This window comes from Toxotes jaculatrix, chromosome 21 (genome assembly GCF_017976425.1).
Source record: "Toxotes jaculatrix isolate fToxJac2 chromosome 21, fToxJac2.pri, whole genome shotgun sequence".
Taxonomy (NCBI): domain Eukaryota; kingdom Metazoa; phylum Chordata; class Actinopteri; family Toxotidae; genus Toxotes; species Toxotes jaculatrix.
The window spans coordinates 12217469-12234059 of NC_054414.1; the positions used below are offsets into that span (position 1 = coordinate 12217469).

A 16591-nucleotide genomic window follows, 5' to 3' on the forward strand; every position below is an offset into this window, starting at 1 on the left:
TACCTTCTTTCCAAATCAATTTTCTAGGAAAGTTCTACCAAACATTTCAGCAGTGGCATCATATGTTTGATCCCTCTAGCTAACATTTCTCTTGTTGTGGGTTTTTATTATTTCTTTGATCATGTAAATAACATGCACATATTCTAACACTATTTCCTTTCAAGAAAGGTAACAAGAACAGACTGTATGCCTTGTCTCCATTCACAATAATCAATCCAATCAGGGCTTACTTTGTACTTTGTACCTAAAAATTATATTATACCTGAAAATTTACATTTAATTTCATCACCACACTAAGACTGTTGACTATAACTAGAAATCATTTAGTTTTTATTTGTCTCCTAGTCTCTCATTCTGTGGAACAGCTCTTAGTACTGAAAACTGGCAACATCTACCTCAAGAGTTGCCTGGTTGCAGTTTGTCTGGTTTCACTTTGACAGTGGAGACAAGGCAACAGTCAATCTGACTGTGAGGTCACAAGGTCCAACACAACACAACTACACTACAAGACAAGGCAAACAATTTACCTGAGCACAGCGGCATCAACAAGTAGCATTAAGCTGAGTGAGAGAACATGCCCCATTAGAGTTACCAACAGTGCTATTTAAAAGACAGCGCTTGGCTTGTGTTAAATCCAGTTACATCCTCTATCCTGTGCAAAGCATCCATTAAAAAAATCTTCATGTTTTAGACCACAAAAATCGACTGAACTGTTCAGACTCAACGAATGAGACTGATTTACATTTGACTCATGATTTTGAAAGTCAGCACTGTATTTATGACCGTATGAGTGCACGTCCATACCTCTCTTCAAAGACAGGTTGCCCGGCTCTGCTGAGCTGAAATCACTGACGCATACATAAAGTCCGTCTCCAGGTTTGGTGCTGGGGATGGTAACCTCTTCCACAAAGGTGCTGGGGAACTGACCTGAGGACGGGACACAAGAGGAAAAACACAGCTGACATGACATGAATGAATGAATGCAACAAAGAACACCTCAACTTCTATTTTCTTCAAGGAAATGGTGATACGGACAAACATAACTTCCCCCTTCTTTTTTGGATCCAGTAACAAAGAATGATATTTGAATAAAGCAGAGTGGTATTCAGTGTAAACAGGCGTTTCATGTTAACAGTATGTGCAGTTCTTTGAACTTTTACCCTCTTACAAAGGCAGCTTCATCTTTCTGAAGAAGTCATGTCATAGATGTGTTGATATCATCTGTGTTTTCCAAGAGAGGCTGAACAAGCCCAAACACACTTCCCCTCTGCGCTTCCCTTATTATCTTAAGTGACGTTCGACTCTTGGCAAAGTTAAGTGGATTTCTGTGAGTTTGACCCTTCAAGGGCAGAGGAAGCAAGGGAACAACAATGCACACTTCAGGTTCCCAGAATGCCCCCTTACTCTACATGGGCTGAGTCCTGGATTTATGATGTATTACAAAATCATAGAGGAAATGAAGAAACAGATGTCAAGCTATGGCAATTCAAGTGACACATGGCAACTACATTAATTGGCCTTTAAAGCAGATTTGTGTGAATGTGCACATTTCAGTGCTAACATGAAAGACCATTAAGTTTCCCACTATAAGAGTCTCCAGGCAGGTTTTCCATAAGGCTGAAGTTCTTTGAGGTGGCAGGTGGTATAGGTTTGTTTTACAATAATAATGACCCCTGACACATTACCTGTGACACCATCTTTGTTGCCAAGCAACCAGAACTCGTCCACGACACTGAGCACCTCAATGACATCACCGGGGAAGAGGGGCAGCTCCTCAGAGACGCTGGGAAGAAACTCAAATATGGCACGCACCACCGTTCCTGCTTCCATTACTCATAACCTGGAGAGACAGAAAGAGATTAAAAGATAGTGTTTTATATTCAAATCAGTGAATAAGTGCACACAGAATGGGGGTGTAGGAATTAAGAGGTTGAACAATAAAAGGCTGAAAGCGCAAAGAAAATTTCAAGATGACATACTCCCCGTGAGGCAATCCGTTTCAGTTTCTAAATAAGGCACACTATTCAAAATCCTTCCCACACCACACGAATCAACAAATGCCTCACAAAGAGCACAAGCTTTCATGAAACATCACCAAATGAAAGGGGAAGTGAGAGCGTGAGAAACGTGCAATAGAAAGGAGAGACAAAAGAACGAGGAAGGCAAAGGACAGAGCTGTACTTAAGAAGGCTAAAGGACATTCCTCAATGCTCTTCCATCCTTTTCCTTTTTCTCTGCTTTGTCATGAGGTGACAGTGACTCTGTGTGCATCCTGGGTGAGGCAATACCTCACAATACATATTTAATATCACACAATAAATCCAAATCCAGTAGTTTTGCAAGTGAAGTGTGTGCCTCTTGTGTAATTGTTCTTACACTTGATATTGCATTTATGATTCACGGCTCTCGGCCTTCATTCTGAAGATAATTTTTCGCTGTTTTGGATGTTGCAGCACATTTTCCTCATTAATCCTCTCCTCACTTCTTTTCTGCATCTATTGGTTGCATAAATGAAACAAATCTGCAACCTAAATACACAACACCAAGAGGAATACTAATGTTGACATCCTTTTTAATTGAATAACTTTACTGTTTTTTTCTCAGGCATTATAGTAAGCGTTTCAAAGCCTATTCAGAAGAATATAATCACATATTAAAAAAACTTCTGGTCTTATTAACTGAGCAAACACGTGATTGGATGGAAACTGTGTTTTTAATTTTTTTATAATCACGTGAGAGAAGAATCCTTAGGTTTGGAAAACTCAATTGCATGCATCTCTTTAAGTTACACAACACTTCGGAAAGTTATTTAAATTTGTGTATGGCTGATGACAAACACACACACAAAACAACACAAACGTTGCATTTAATAAGTATTTCAGCAGGCCTCGTGTATCATTATCTGGAGACAGACTAACCACAGGTGGGGATGGACATGCTGAAAGAGACTGGAAATGAGAGAAGAGGGCTGTAGTTTGTCACAGTCAATGGGGCCTCTGTTAAGTGGGCCCATGGAGATGAGGGGGGGGGGGGGACAGGACTCTAGCCCAGTTCAGTGCCACAGTCTCTGGGGAGGGACACAGCTCAGGTTATCCAGGACAAGGAAGTGGAGGTAGATAGACGGCACAGATGACCAGCATCAACAAGAAAGAAACAAGTGTCGAGTGTGTGTGTGTTTGGGTGTTTGCTTTCTTCTCAGTGAAGGCGAAGTAACACTGTTCTGCTCAACAAAACAGTTGGTGCTCACTGTTCAGTGAGTGGTAGGTTCTGAACTTAACACCATACAGTGTTAAAACCACAATGAAACCCAAGCCAAGGCATTAACTAATGCAAGCCAGTGGGAGGTGTCCAATGAGTGGCCACAGAAAACAGCAGGCAATGAGCACAAACAGGGTGTCTGTCCATCTATGCATGCATTGAAGTGCTGTTGGCTCACTGTTAATGTGGGGATTCAGAGATCAGCACTTGCAGGATCTGTAATATTATTTCTCAGGCAAGTGTAAGCAACTTCATGTAGCTGCCTGTCAGACACCTTGGTGAATTAAACATGTCCTGACACGCAAACAGGTGAAAACATGTCACTCATCCCTTTATAAACGGTTTCAATGAAATAGGGAGTGATAATCATCTACCCAGCAACTCACACCCTGACCTGTTGTGTCTGAGTGAATGAGACCACTTCTCTTATAAACACATTTTAGAACAATGACAGCTTAGATACAAATACCTGAATTTGTGTGTTTGGTAGGTTGGAAGTAAATAAGAATAAACTCACACCACAGAAACTCACATCACACAATTATAGAAGAAACAAATTAAAAACCAGAAGTGAAACCATCTACGCTGAAGTCTGGCTGCATTTGCATTTTAAAAATATCACTTGAGGCGTACAGCTAACCTTCACAATGCTCAGCCACTTTGAGTTGTATGGATTCTTATACTTATAAAAGCAGAAACTAACATGATCAGCCTGTAAGGAGGCTATTTTCTGAACTCTTTTCTTATGTTTTGAGCTCTTCTTAGACATTTGTTGAACCCTTTACAGCCCCCTTTTGGACTCCGGTTTAGTTTAAGTTCTGTTAGTAGTTCCTGTTTTGTTAAGTCAAGTTATGCTTGTTTTTGTCTCTTCAGTTTTGGTTGTGTATTTTCTGTTTTTTTGTGAAGTCTTGTCCCTCGTTTATCTGGTTCTACTTCCTGTCTTTGTTTGGTTTCCCTCCTTTTGTGATTGTCAGCCCCGCCCTAATTGGTGTCACCTGTTGTCCATTGCCTTGTGTATATAAGTCTCGTTGTTTCCCTGTGTTCTTGTCAGTTTGTCTGTGTCTGTACTCAAGTCTCTGTCCTTATCCGAGTCGGCATCCAAGTCAGTGTCTGTTGTCATGCCCCCTGTCTGTGTTAGTCCTGAGGCTCATGTTTGCCCTGTCCTCCTGTCTGCATTTCCTCCTGGACTTGACCTCAGTTCTTTTTGAATTCTCTTTTTTTGGTCAAGTACTCAAAAGTAAAGACTTTTGAGTTTTTTGGGACTAGTGTTTGTTTTTCACCATCCTGGATGAATTTTAGTTGTTGGAGTTTTTGGTTTTCCTGGCCCTGGACCCAGTGGTTTTTGAGTTAATAAAAACAACTTTTTAATTCAAGCATTAGTCTGTCTTGGGGTTCTGCATTTGGGTCCTCCTCTCCTGTGTTTGTGGCTGCTACCTCCCATTATAACAGTGTCTTATCTATTTCTTCTGTGGTGTGTTGGGGGACTGCCACTAACCAATCACAAACCAATCTGAAACAAATGAATCCACTGTTTTGAAAATTGAAAATCAGTGATTACAGCCAGAAAACAAAACCTCTTTCCAACTAACTGCAGCACCAGGACTTGCAGAGAATCACTGAACTGCTGTAGCTTTCTTGAAGTTAATCCTAAGATCTGCATCCAGCCAGACAAGCTCCTTAGTGTTATTTCTGGGTGTGTCAGTGTGTCAGTCGCCCTGGTGCTTGCTGACTTTTACACCTCTTGCTCTGGCAGATGACAACATGGCAACACGGATCAGTTTTCCAGTGATACTGTGGCCACAGACAATAGTTTAATGTAGTTTGTGTGTTAAATACACACATAAAAATAAGATCGTGTTTTTCACAAGTAAATACAATAAAGTGCTGAATTAATGTCTTTCTAGTGATAAGTAATATGAATGGCAATTCTAAATAGCAAAAACCAAAATAAGGAACATCATATATGGTTGTTTTGTGATTACAATGTTCTATAATTTGGGAGTTGACTATTGCTATATATTTTGCAAAGTGTTGTTTATCTGTACTGCTGCCTTTGGGACTGGAAAAAAAAATTAAACTTCCAATTTATCATTACATAACAAAACTCATTGGTGAAATCTAGTTAAATGCCTAAATATTACTGTAACGTTGATATAAGGCCCAGCTCTAATTCAAACATGTCTCAGTCTATTTGACTAAGGACAAAACTAATTAGTTTTCAGTTTCTTGTTCATTCTCTGTCGTGTAGGTCAGTATCCAATTTCCACTGCACAAATTAAATTATGCAAAATAAATAATACAAAAAAAAAAAAAAAAAAAAAAAAAAGAAAAAAGAAAAAAAGAGTGAACATACGCCCAGATTACGCCAGCAGAGTTATGGTGCCATTGGATCTCTCCCCTCTGCTCCAAACAACAAAACACTAACACCACTTTCACACTGTCAGAGTTGATTTAAAAGGTATAAAAAAAGGAGTCAGATTATGCTCTTTCTCTCCTTGTAAACTTACACTGTGCTTCATATGTTTCACTTCAGTTTGTCAGTGGCTCATTCTGACTCATAGCAGCACCAGCTGAGGAACATTTTGTTTAGATTCAGAAAAAAATGGGAGGGAAAAACAGGGTCACGTCAGGCGTATCAGGCGTGTCCAAAGGAGACATTTCAAATAAGACAAATCTGAAACTGGTACGTTTCAGATTGTAAAAGATGTCCTTCCATCAAAGGATTGGATCCTTTCAGAAAATGCACAGAAAGAAATCTCAGTGTGGATATTTAAAGATGAAACTACAAGTTATTTTGAGTTCACCAGTGAAATGGACAACTAAGTGTTAAATGTTTACTCACTACTGCAGAACATGTCCTGGAAAAGTACAAGGGGCATTACACACACCAAAAGGTCTTCAGGCGTGTCTCTTCTATTATAATTTATGAGGTCCTGATAAGCAACAACTACTCTGATCAAGACTCAGTGCGCTCAAACACGTACAACAAGGTTAGATTATTATACTACAAAAAACATTACATTAACCACTGTAGTTTTATAAAAACGTGTTTTATTTTGATAGAAAATGCTTCACATTTAGCTTTCATGACAGTCATTTCAATTTAGCTCTTAAAGAACAGTGGTTTGGTTGATGATTTTTTTAGGGAGAGAGGGTGAATGAGACAGTGTGACTGGGACTAGTGTGTCCCACTTGGCACAGTCCTGCAGAAAGTAACAGGATTACGACAGACAGCTAAGTCAACAGCTGACACACACACACACTGTATATGTACACACACATCTCACAGCTGACAGTGGGACAAAGCAACAACTGTCTGACCTGAGACATAGCCCTGGGACCATCATCACCTTTTCCTAAGCTATCTGTGCATTTGTGTGTTTCCAAACATTAAACACTTACACTGCATGGTAAGTGTTTTAAACTGCTAACATTTGAAATGAGTACTCAGAAAGGCTTTCATGTTGTCTAAATGTCAAAAGGGGTAAAAATGGGTCTTTTCACGACATAAAAATGCATAAAAGGCGTTTTAAAGAGGAAGTTATCACCACAAGTCTGAGTACCAGTGTCTCTCTTCCATGTAAGCTTGCCCAAAAGAAATGCTTACTAAATGTGAACTAAGTTGATTTTTTGTTCTATAGAAAACAAGACAATTTAACTTAGACATTGACTTTTCTCCATATGGTGTAAAAAAAAAACTAAAAAAAACTGTGGAACCTTAACAAGTATCTTTATTCTTTAAACAAGATAAATTGGCGATAATGCTCAGTACAATCTAAATATTTTTGTAGGACTAAAAATACACACATTTAGTATGGCGAATACTTGCAATTTAAATTGCAAGTGTAAAATCGCTAAGAAAAAACTGCCATTACATCCTGTCCTCACATCTTTCGGCCCTATGCACTGTACATTCTTACAATTGTATAACTGTACTAACTGGTCCAGGTCTGCCATTGCTGCAAGGCATCTCAAGTTTTCCTGCCCATACAGGTGAGTGCTGAAACACTGCATTATTGTGAGTGCAGTATGGAGGAAGTGGGATCTGCTGACTCCCTGTATCTTTTATTGAACAGGGTCATCTGATGCCAACAATGAAGCCGCTGCCTCATTATCTGTCTGCCTGCCACGACCAGGCTCACACCGATGCACAAACCATGTGCCATTCATCCTATTCAGATGTCCTGAAATGGCAGACGGGCACGTGCCTATGCATGGATGTCAACACACACACACACACACACACACACACAGACTGGTAGAATCCTCTGGAGTGAGCTGGATGACAGCTGATGTCTTTTGATACTGACTGTTTTCTGTGCAGCAGCGTAGCCCTCCCATACAGAGTGCTGAGTCCACTGAAAAAAAAAAAAAAAAAAAAGCGTTCACCTCAAAACAACATCGGCCAAAGCAGGTGGACAGCCAGCAGACGGTTCTGGATATTAAAACCCGTGGGACACCTGTCGCTTTCCTTTTGACCATCTAGTGTTTCAGCACATGCGATGGGGGACGAGGAGGGGGAGAATGAGAGGGCTCTGACTATCTGACAGTTGTCAACACAAGTCATGTGGTTTTCTAACCATGTGTTTATGAAGTCAGCGCCTCACAGACCCTCTGTGGCATCATGACATAACCAGTATAGATATGAGTTATGTTATGTTGTTGGATACCATATGTAATGAGCAACAGAAGGAATAAATAAACGTCTTAACTGGCTAAAATGGTTGAGATCTGAACTGACTTCATGCTCTGTAGCTGTAAATGATTTGTCAAACAGTACATGCACAAAAACCATAAGATGATTTAGTTTAGGGGATTCTGCTGGGTGGGTGGTCTAACCCACATTAGGACTGAATTTTCATTATCTCTGTGTTTGCTCTACTAAATATCATGGCTTAAATGGTTAACTGTTTATCAAATAAATTTTTTGTCACTCGACTAATTGTTTAATGGACCAATAATTTCAACTTTTGTCCACATAGCATGTAATGTTACAAGTTTAAATGCAGCACCAGGCATTTGTCACGCCTCCAGTTTTTGCCATTCATTTCATTTCAGAGAAATGCTTTAATGCCGTTGCTGTAAACAACAAGTAAAAGGCAGGACAGTGAGGAAGACAGTCTGGCTCTAAAGTGCATTTCAGCGAGATGAGACAGCACTACGTGGCCTCAGCCAGCTGGATGAAAAGAGCACATCTGGTGAGCTGAGTCAAATGCGTAACGATGCCAAACTCTGCTGAAGTTTTTGGCAAAGCCGTCTCTTCCACTCAAACATGTGAACAGTAAACACATAAAGAGAAATGGCTGCAATAGCATGCAGACATACAGTGCTGCCCTGTGCTGTACGCTGAAGTGCCAACTCTGCATTTCAATACAAGCTATCACTGTCAGTGAGACAAAGCTACGAGGCCACCATCAAAACACATTCAAATAGCTTACATGAAGAAACAGGAAGGGCCGTTCCTTCTGTTTAAAAATGGTTAGGATGACATATTAGTTTGTAAATGTAAAACTCCTGGTTTCCCACCGGCCCCAGGTGAAACATATGGCACATTCAGAGGGGTGTGACAAATACACCAGCCCTATAAAAATAATCCCTGGTTTGCCAAGTTAGATCTTGTGGTACAAACGATTGACGATTAACTGAGTCAGGGCAGGACAAGCCTGTGATGACTTTCAAAGCAATCACTCCTCTGAATTTCTACAGCCAGTCCTGTCTTGTTTTCATCTCTTCCAGAAAAAAAAAACAAAAAACTTTGGTTAAGAAACAGTAAAATGTGTTTCTATTGATGATTGAGTGTAATTTGAGGGTTGTAGCTCTGCTTTGTGGCTTGTTTTTATTAGCTGAAATATTTAAAAAGTTAAAAAGAATGATGGAGATTTAAGTCTTTGTACAATGGAGAGAGTTAGAGGAAAACTGTAAGTGTTGCTGCTGAATGTAGGGGAAAACCCTGGGTGGGTTCTTGTAAGAGACTGGAAACACTCCTTCTGGCCCATCCATCGATCTAAATCCACCTCTGTCTTCACATGCTCATTCACTTTGTTGTCCAGCATCTTTGCAATTGAGCGAGCATGCAGACATTCCTCCAGGGAACAGACTCCATTTCATCCTGACTTTTTATGTCTCTCCATAACCCACCTCACTGCCATATTTGTTTCTCCATTCCTTTCACAATCATGCATGTGTTAAATATCAATGGCTTGTATGACACACACACACACAAGTACACAGACACTGGGTGGAACTGCTCCTTTGCATAAACATTTCCACAGTGAGGAGGCGAGCTCAGATGTCTGTGCTCAGAGGGCCGAGGCTACGTTGTCACGGATACACGGATCTGTTTGGACAGCAGAGGGTTTTCCCTGAGAGGACCCCAGAGGTGCCCGAGGATATGCCGCACCCTTAAAACATTGCTGAGCTCTAATAGTTTGCATATGAGCTGTTGCATAACTGATCTCTCCCTTGGAATCACATCATGACGTACTTGCAGAAATGTGATCAATTCATGGAAAGTAAATATGTGTTGGAAAAATCCACTCAGCACCAAGTTCTTCTTCCCAAACTTTTTGGGCAATTCAGGGTGAACTGAGGACATTAATGAGAGAGAGTGCCAAGATGGCAAAACCTAGCCTGCTTTAATGAGTTTTTCCTAACTGGACTTGATAATGCTGCTGACATGCTTGTGAATTACCTCTTGGGGGACGATTCTTACTGGGACCGGGACTGGAATAATCTAGACAGAGGGCTGTAATGTCAGGCCCATAGGAATTCAGCAAAACTGCCAAAACTACAGCACTGCCAACCACATCATTCGTCAAATGGTCACATACTTGACAAGAAAATATGTGAGAAAAAAAAAGGATTGCTCTTGGTTTCAGAACTAATGGCGCATGATTAAATAATGATTATTTAGGGTGTAAAAGTTCAGATGAACAGAGAGAGGGTCCACAGAGATGCTTCAAATTGAAAATGTTACTGTCATTAAGATTTTATGGGACCATAAAACTACTATTTATCTTATTTGTCAGGTTAACCAAACCCAAATGTGACTTCTATTTGTTGAAGGATCACAGTATGATCAGGGTAAAGCTTTGAGTCTCATGTCACTCTGTTAATGGTAAACTAGTATCTCCATGTATGTGCACAATATCCAATACTGTATGGTGGCCCATGGGTCACTAGCTAATATGACATATAAGATGTCATTTATGTATATCATTGTTCTTAATGCAATGAACCATACACTTTTATACAATCTCTTTGCAAAGTTGTATACTCAACAGTAGTTGAAGTTAAAATCCTGCCTATTTTCTCACCTTCAAACACCTACTCAACCGCTGGGTGAAGCAGGCATGATACTGGGACTGCTGGTTTGAAGAGTTTCAAAACTTGTCAGAAACATCGTCCTTGACTCCAGTGTCAGAAAATTGGAAAGCTGTGGTGTGAGGAGGCTTCAGATGCTGTTCGGTGATTTGACAAGCGTTTTGCATGAAACACTCTGGCCCCTTAAAGCTCATCACACATGCATACATACTTATTTACATAGTTTGTGCATCTACTCTGTACCATGTTGCATATGGTGCAGATATTTGAGTCTCGATGCAGCTCTTTCTTGTTTATTCTTCTTGCAAACATGTACAGCTCTCAGTCTCTCTGCCTCCATGACTGTTTGTCTCAGCCTGTCTGTCCAGTATTTACAGACTCCAGTATTTTGTCTCTCTTCTTTACTTCAATTACACTGGAGCCAAAATGCAAAGTGAAGGTGTCAGATGAGGAGGTTAGCATCAACTTAGTCACCATTACCAGGCTGAGGAGTAAAATTAAGCAAGTTCCTCAATTCACTTTTAATATCTCAGTGTCAACATGCAGAGGCTTTCTTTGTAGCCTCTGTCCAGCACTAAACTCATCCTCCCGCTTTTCACATCCAATTCAAATTAAATTGATTCTTTTGCCTTTTCCAGCCTCTTAAGCCAAGCAGCTAAAACCGTGCTGCCAGCAAAGAGTGTAAGGAATGTTGCTATTTCTTGACATCTGAGCCATATCTTCTCTCTGAAGTGATGGCACATTACATAACAGGATGAAAAATGGGACCCTCCTGTTTTTCCCCATGCACCAAGCTATTTTTATTATTGCCTTTTTCGCTCTGCATTTTTGCCTTGTGAATACTGCTTACAATATCCACAGTTACACGTTTCATTGGTTTAATTGGAACAGCTACTGCACAGTGTTTGTATGACCTGTAATACATGCAAACTGACACAAACATCTCAAGTTTCTCTGCCACCGAGTGCTGATATAGGACCCTACTGCCAGCGTTCAATAATTCAGCGAGCAGGATGTTTATGTGCATCCAAAATCCTGACCGAGCACTAAACACAAAAGCAGGACAACAGAAGAGAAGGAGATACCATCACTCGATTAATGCTCTAATAGTAATTAAAGAAGCAGCTTTCTGACCAGATAGTTTGCCAGGTGTAACTCAGATGCAGAAAAACACTTTCATGTTCAGTTTTTTTTTTATTTTCAGGTAAGGATCATGGTTTGGATCCCTGCATGTAATGTAAAATAAAAAAGCCTTTTAAAGTGTCAGTGCCAAAGAACAGTAACTCGTAACACCAACACTGCAGCCGAGGGCCCGAGACAAAACTGATGATAGCGGAGTAAAAATACTGATATCCTGACTGCAGCGTGTGGATGGTCTGAAGACATGAGTTCACTGCAGGCTAAACACACATGAAGGATGGTGATAAACTGGTGTGTGTTGGAGATTCATGCAGCAGAAGGTCAAGATGAATCTAAGCTCTGTCGCTGTTCTGTGTTGCCTGTGTGTAAAGGCACACAGGCAACATTGTACACGCAGATATGTCATGTCACAACAGCATACAGAGATAAATGCTTCCTCTGTGGTTAAATCATGGATGAGTGTCATGTTTGGCTTTTGCTCTTTTGACAGTGAGCACAGAGTTCGCAAGATCTAATGATCTGTAGAATAAAACAGCACTAGTAGAAATATAAACAGATATCTTGAGATGTAATAAGATGTAATAATATGATTATTATTATTATTATTAAGAGTATTATGAAAAAGTAAGGGTGAAGGGCATGATGTGTCTCCACATTCTGATAACATTTACGCATTTTTTTTTTGGACCAGTGTAATAAGAACATCTTGTTTTGTGAGGCATTCAATTTGCTGTACATTCCCGTGTGGTTATTCATCCATGATTCATCTCAATTCATATTCATCTCATCTGATTTTCCAGAAAACAGACTTATGTATTTAGAGTGATATAAAAATGACCATGACAGAGGGTTTAATCCATCCTGCCCACTCCTGACTGTATGTAATAGAATTACATGTCATTTCTTAGAATAGAACAGAACAGAACAGAACACAGTTCAACAGAACAAGAGAACTGAACACAAGAGAACTGAATGGACTGGAACAGAATACAAGTGGAAAACAGAGCAGAGCAGAACAGAATGGAATTAAAATGCACGGAATTGATTAGAACAGAATTCAGTAGAACAGAATAGGCTAGAATAGAACTGCACAGAATCACAGAAACACAGACTGAACTGAAAACATCACACCACACCACCAAAGTTAAACGCACCAGAATATTCCCTCAGCTCACAGTGTGTGCGTGTGTGTGTGTGTTTGTGTTGGGGTGTTGCTGTGTCCCCCACATGGTGGAACAACTGTCAGCAGCGGCCACAGGTGACAGACAGACAGTCACACAGACAGACAGACAGTCAGACAGCAGGGGGATCATTTGTTGTGCAGCACTTGTGTGTTCACTGCCATCAGTCATTCAGCTCACGTCGTCAGTCATTTAGCCTGGAAGCTGAGTGCTCACGCTGAGGCTGCCCGCTCTGAGGTCTGTGTGGAGGATAAATCATGTCCAAAGTACGCCCCATAGACTGCCAGCACCTGGCTACGGCAGCACAAAGCGTATCATATGTGTATAATGGAAGAAAAATGCAGTGTTATTACTCTCAGGTTTGCTCAGAAAGTACCTAACGTTACGGTTGTAGACGTAAAAGCGTGAATTAATGTGTTATTATAACTTGTATGTGTCTCTGCGCAGCCTCCGTCCCATGACATGCGTTTTATTAGCTGATCTGGAAAAGTCAAAAGTTTACGCGTTTCTTTTTGCTTCTTCTTTACGGAGCATTTCTTACCTGTAAAAAGGTTGAACGTCCTGTGTGAAAATGTGGGATCGGGCCGTTAGATCCAGTCAGACAAGATATCCAACTTCTTCAGCCTGGTGATGTGGTGGCGGAGCTGCTTTCTCTCCTCGACACAACTTCTCCAGCAGCTACGCTTCCCTCAGCTTTGGAGCTGTGCGCGGAGACATTGTGCCGCTCGCTCCTCCCGGGGAAGAAGTGCTTTATTTCGGCGTGGAGGTCAGGGAAGCATGATGACAGCGGAAAGTGACACGGCGATCCTGGCTCTGTCTCGGTACAATCAGCTGTCATCACATTAGAAACAGGCGCAGCAGAGTCGCTTAGCGCCTCTCCATGCCTACACATAACAACGCCACCCACTTTTTCCAAAGTGACCCGCGGCTGGCCCGGATGGTGCCTGACTGAAAAGAAAAGACAGCACAGGAGAGCCTGACTAGTTTAATTCCAGCTCAAATTAAAGTTATATTATTTACTTTAACTTTTATCTGTTATTTTGCAATACACTTGTGGAGCCACATTACACTACACTACACGAGCCCGATAACAACGTGGTGCAAGGTAACTAAGTACATTTACTCAAGTAGTTTACTTTTCTACTCCATATTACAGAAGCAAATATTGTACTTTTTTGCTCCACTACATTTATCTAACAATACTACATTTATCTAATTACTTTGCAGATGCAGTTCTGACATACAATAGGCATATAAAGTATGATGCTTCATTATGAACTATAATATAAATAATCTGAAATTAGCTCCACCTTCACAAGCTACAACATGAAAATGCAACTTAAACATAAATGCATCAGTTATATTAATCCTGCAATATATTATTTGTTATAACACCTTTACTTAGTTGAATATACTTACACTGTAATAATAATAATATATTTACTAAAGCAAAGGATCTGAGGATTTCTTTCACCACTACCAATAACCAAAAGTGCATCTGTTTAATCATTTTGATATAATAACCTTCTAATAATCATGGTGCCAATAAACTTCTAGGGACAACTTGTTCATCAGATGTAGACCCAATCTTATGAAGCATGTACCCGACCTGTTTGTATTTCAAAATGTTTTCAAATCCCTGGTCACCATTTTTAGATTTTTTTTGTGTGTGTATTTAGATTTAACAGTTTACAGTGTTGCTAATTTACCAGTTGACCATATGTCACCCATTGCTTGTGCGATTCATGTGAGGAGGAAGCCAATGATACTTTTGTAACAGAGGGAATTAACTGAAATCAGCACAGACATTTCCTCAGTTCGTTACCTCATTCCCGGGCAGGTCAGCACATGTTTGCAGTGTCCACTCCCGTCCAGACCAAATCCTGTTGACAGCAGTTTCAGGGAGTAAAATGTTAGGAACTTTGTAATTTTTCTGTCATTCTTTTGTTTTGTGTTGCAACAAGTAATTTAACTGAATTAAACTGTGCATTCTGAATTTTTTGTCTAATATGGGAAGAGTGCTTTTGCGCAATCTCTACTGAATTTACAATCTGTTTGGTGCAGTTAGAAATTTCATCATGTCAGGAGTGAAAGTAAAGGAAATAGCAGGAGCTAATATGGTTTAGAGAAGTTGAAAACATTCCTTGTAATAAAGCTTTTCGACACTCAGCAGGAAGGTGTAACCAGCATCCTCTTTTGTGGCCTCTTCTCAAACTGCAGTTCTTTTATTCAGGATCATTCAGACAATGAAAATCTTTTTTTAGAGTGAGAAAATCATGGTCTTTCATGAGGGATTATGTCTTTGGCAGCCTCTTTCTCAGCCACGGCCATTGTGTGTTGTGGTGTGAAACACTGAATCCAGTTTTTGCTGTGTCTGCAGTAATGACAGCTTCCTCACATGTGATCTTGTATGTGCAGAACAATAGCAGGAAGCTAAGCCAGTTGGATGTTTCCACCCTCAAGTGCTGGCATGGTAAAGGAAAATATACAGGACAGGTCACACAAAAACGCACACACACACACACACACACACACACACACACGAAAACAGCCTCAGTCTGATATACATAAACAGACACACCTATTGCACAGATACACATACTCACACACGTTTGTATTGTAGGTATCACTTTAAAGCACCTTTATAAAGTCTTGGTATGTGTCATGTTTGGTTCATGACCTTTTACATTTAATTATACTTTTCAATAGGTCATTCCATCATCACTGTGGAATGAAAACCAATGAAATGTCAGATTTTCATGAGCTATATAAGACAACCCTTTTTTAGAGTGGTTGTCCAATAAAGCCCACCAGTGTCACAGACACTCTCTGTTAACTGTGAGTCAATGAATGTGGGTGAATCTGTGTAGGAAATGTCCGGAACTGTAGGCCCACTGCTGGGCTTCATTGACGCCACATTTGGCCAACTAAGAGTACACAAATGCAAGCGCAACCTCTCTCACACACACACACATGCACACACCCATGCTATCGCTGAGAAGACTCCAGATCAATGGCACTGTATGAAATGCTGGCTTTGTCTTCTCACACAGTGGCCACTTTCATTCAAGGGCAGTATGTGGGACTATTGTTGTCTTTCAATATTTGCTGCCAGTTGATCGTCACTATAATGCTCTGCAGGCAGAGAATACATTGGCCGTTGTACAATCATGCTATTGTGTTTACTCTGAAAAACCCAAACCCAAGCGTATTGGAGCAGGCAAAAAATGAAAATGATTGTAGGCACTTATTGCAGTAACTGGGCAGATTGCTGAACTGATGTCATTAAGTGAATAATTTAATGACTATTATGACTCAGTTTTATCATGACACTTGGTTTGATGGCTAATGTCAGATGGCTTGCGGTTCATGATCTGTGTGTGGCTCCACATTTATCTTTGGGGAACCTCTGTGTCACTGGTGTAAAGCCACAGTGCCCAGTGAAGTACGTTTTTCCTCTTTCCTGTTCGTCACAGCGAGGCTATTGTTGTATTCTCTCATGTTTGTGAATGGTACGGGGAAAAACAAGTTGAGAGATCTCTCATTCAAGAGTCCAATTCACTCTTAACAGAGTCCAGTTTGGAAAGGGCCTCTTGCTCCTCCCACACTGTGAGAATACAGGGTAACCTCAGTTTCCTGTCCTCCACATGTATCATGCTCTTCAATAATTAAACATTTTTCTGAAGTTT

General features: G+C 40.4%; 1 protein-coding gene across 2 annotated transcripts in view; it reads right to left on the reverse strand.

Moving 5' to 3' along the window:
* LOC121201144 (dynamin binding protein) overlaps positions 1-13754 on the reverse strand; it is a 41140-nt gene extending 27386 nt beyond the window's left edge. For both annotated transcript variants that reach the window (XM_041066816.1, XM_041066815.1), the window contains exons 1-3: positions 13444-13754; positions 1686-1840; positions 805-927 (exon numbers count right to left, since the gene is read on the reverse strand). In XM_041066816.1, coding sequence (XP_040922750.1) covers positions 805-927; positions 1686-1830 — 268 coding nt within the window. In that variant the 5' untranslated portion in view covers positions 1831-1840; positions 13444-13754. The remainder of the gene's footprint in view (positions 1-804; positions 928-1685; positions 1841-13443) is intronic.
* Between the last annotated feature and the right edge of the window lie 2837 nt (positions 13755-16591).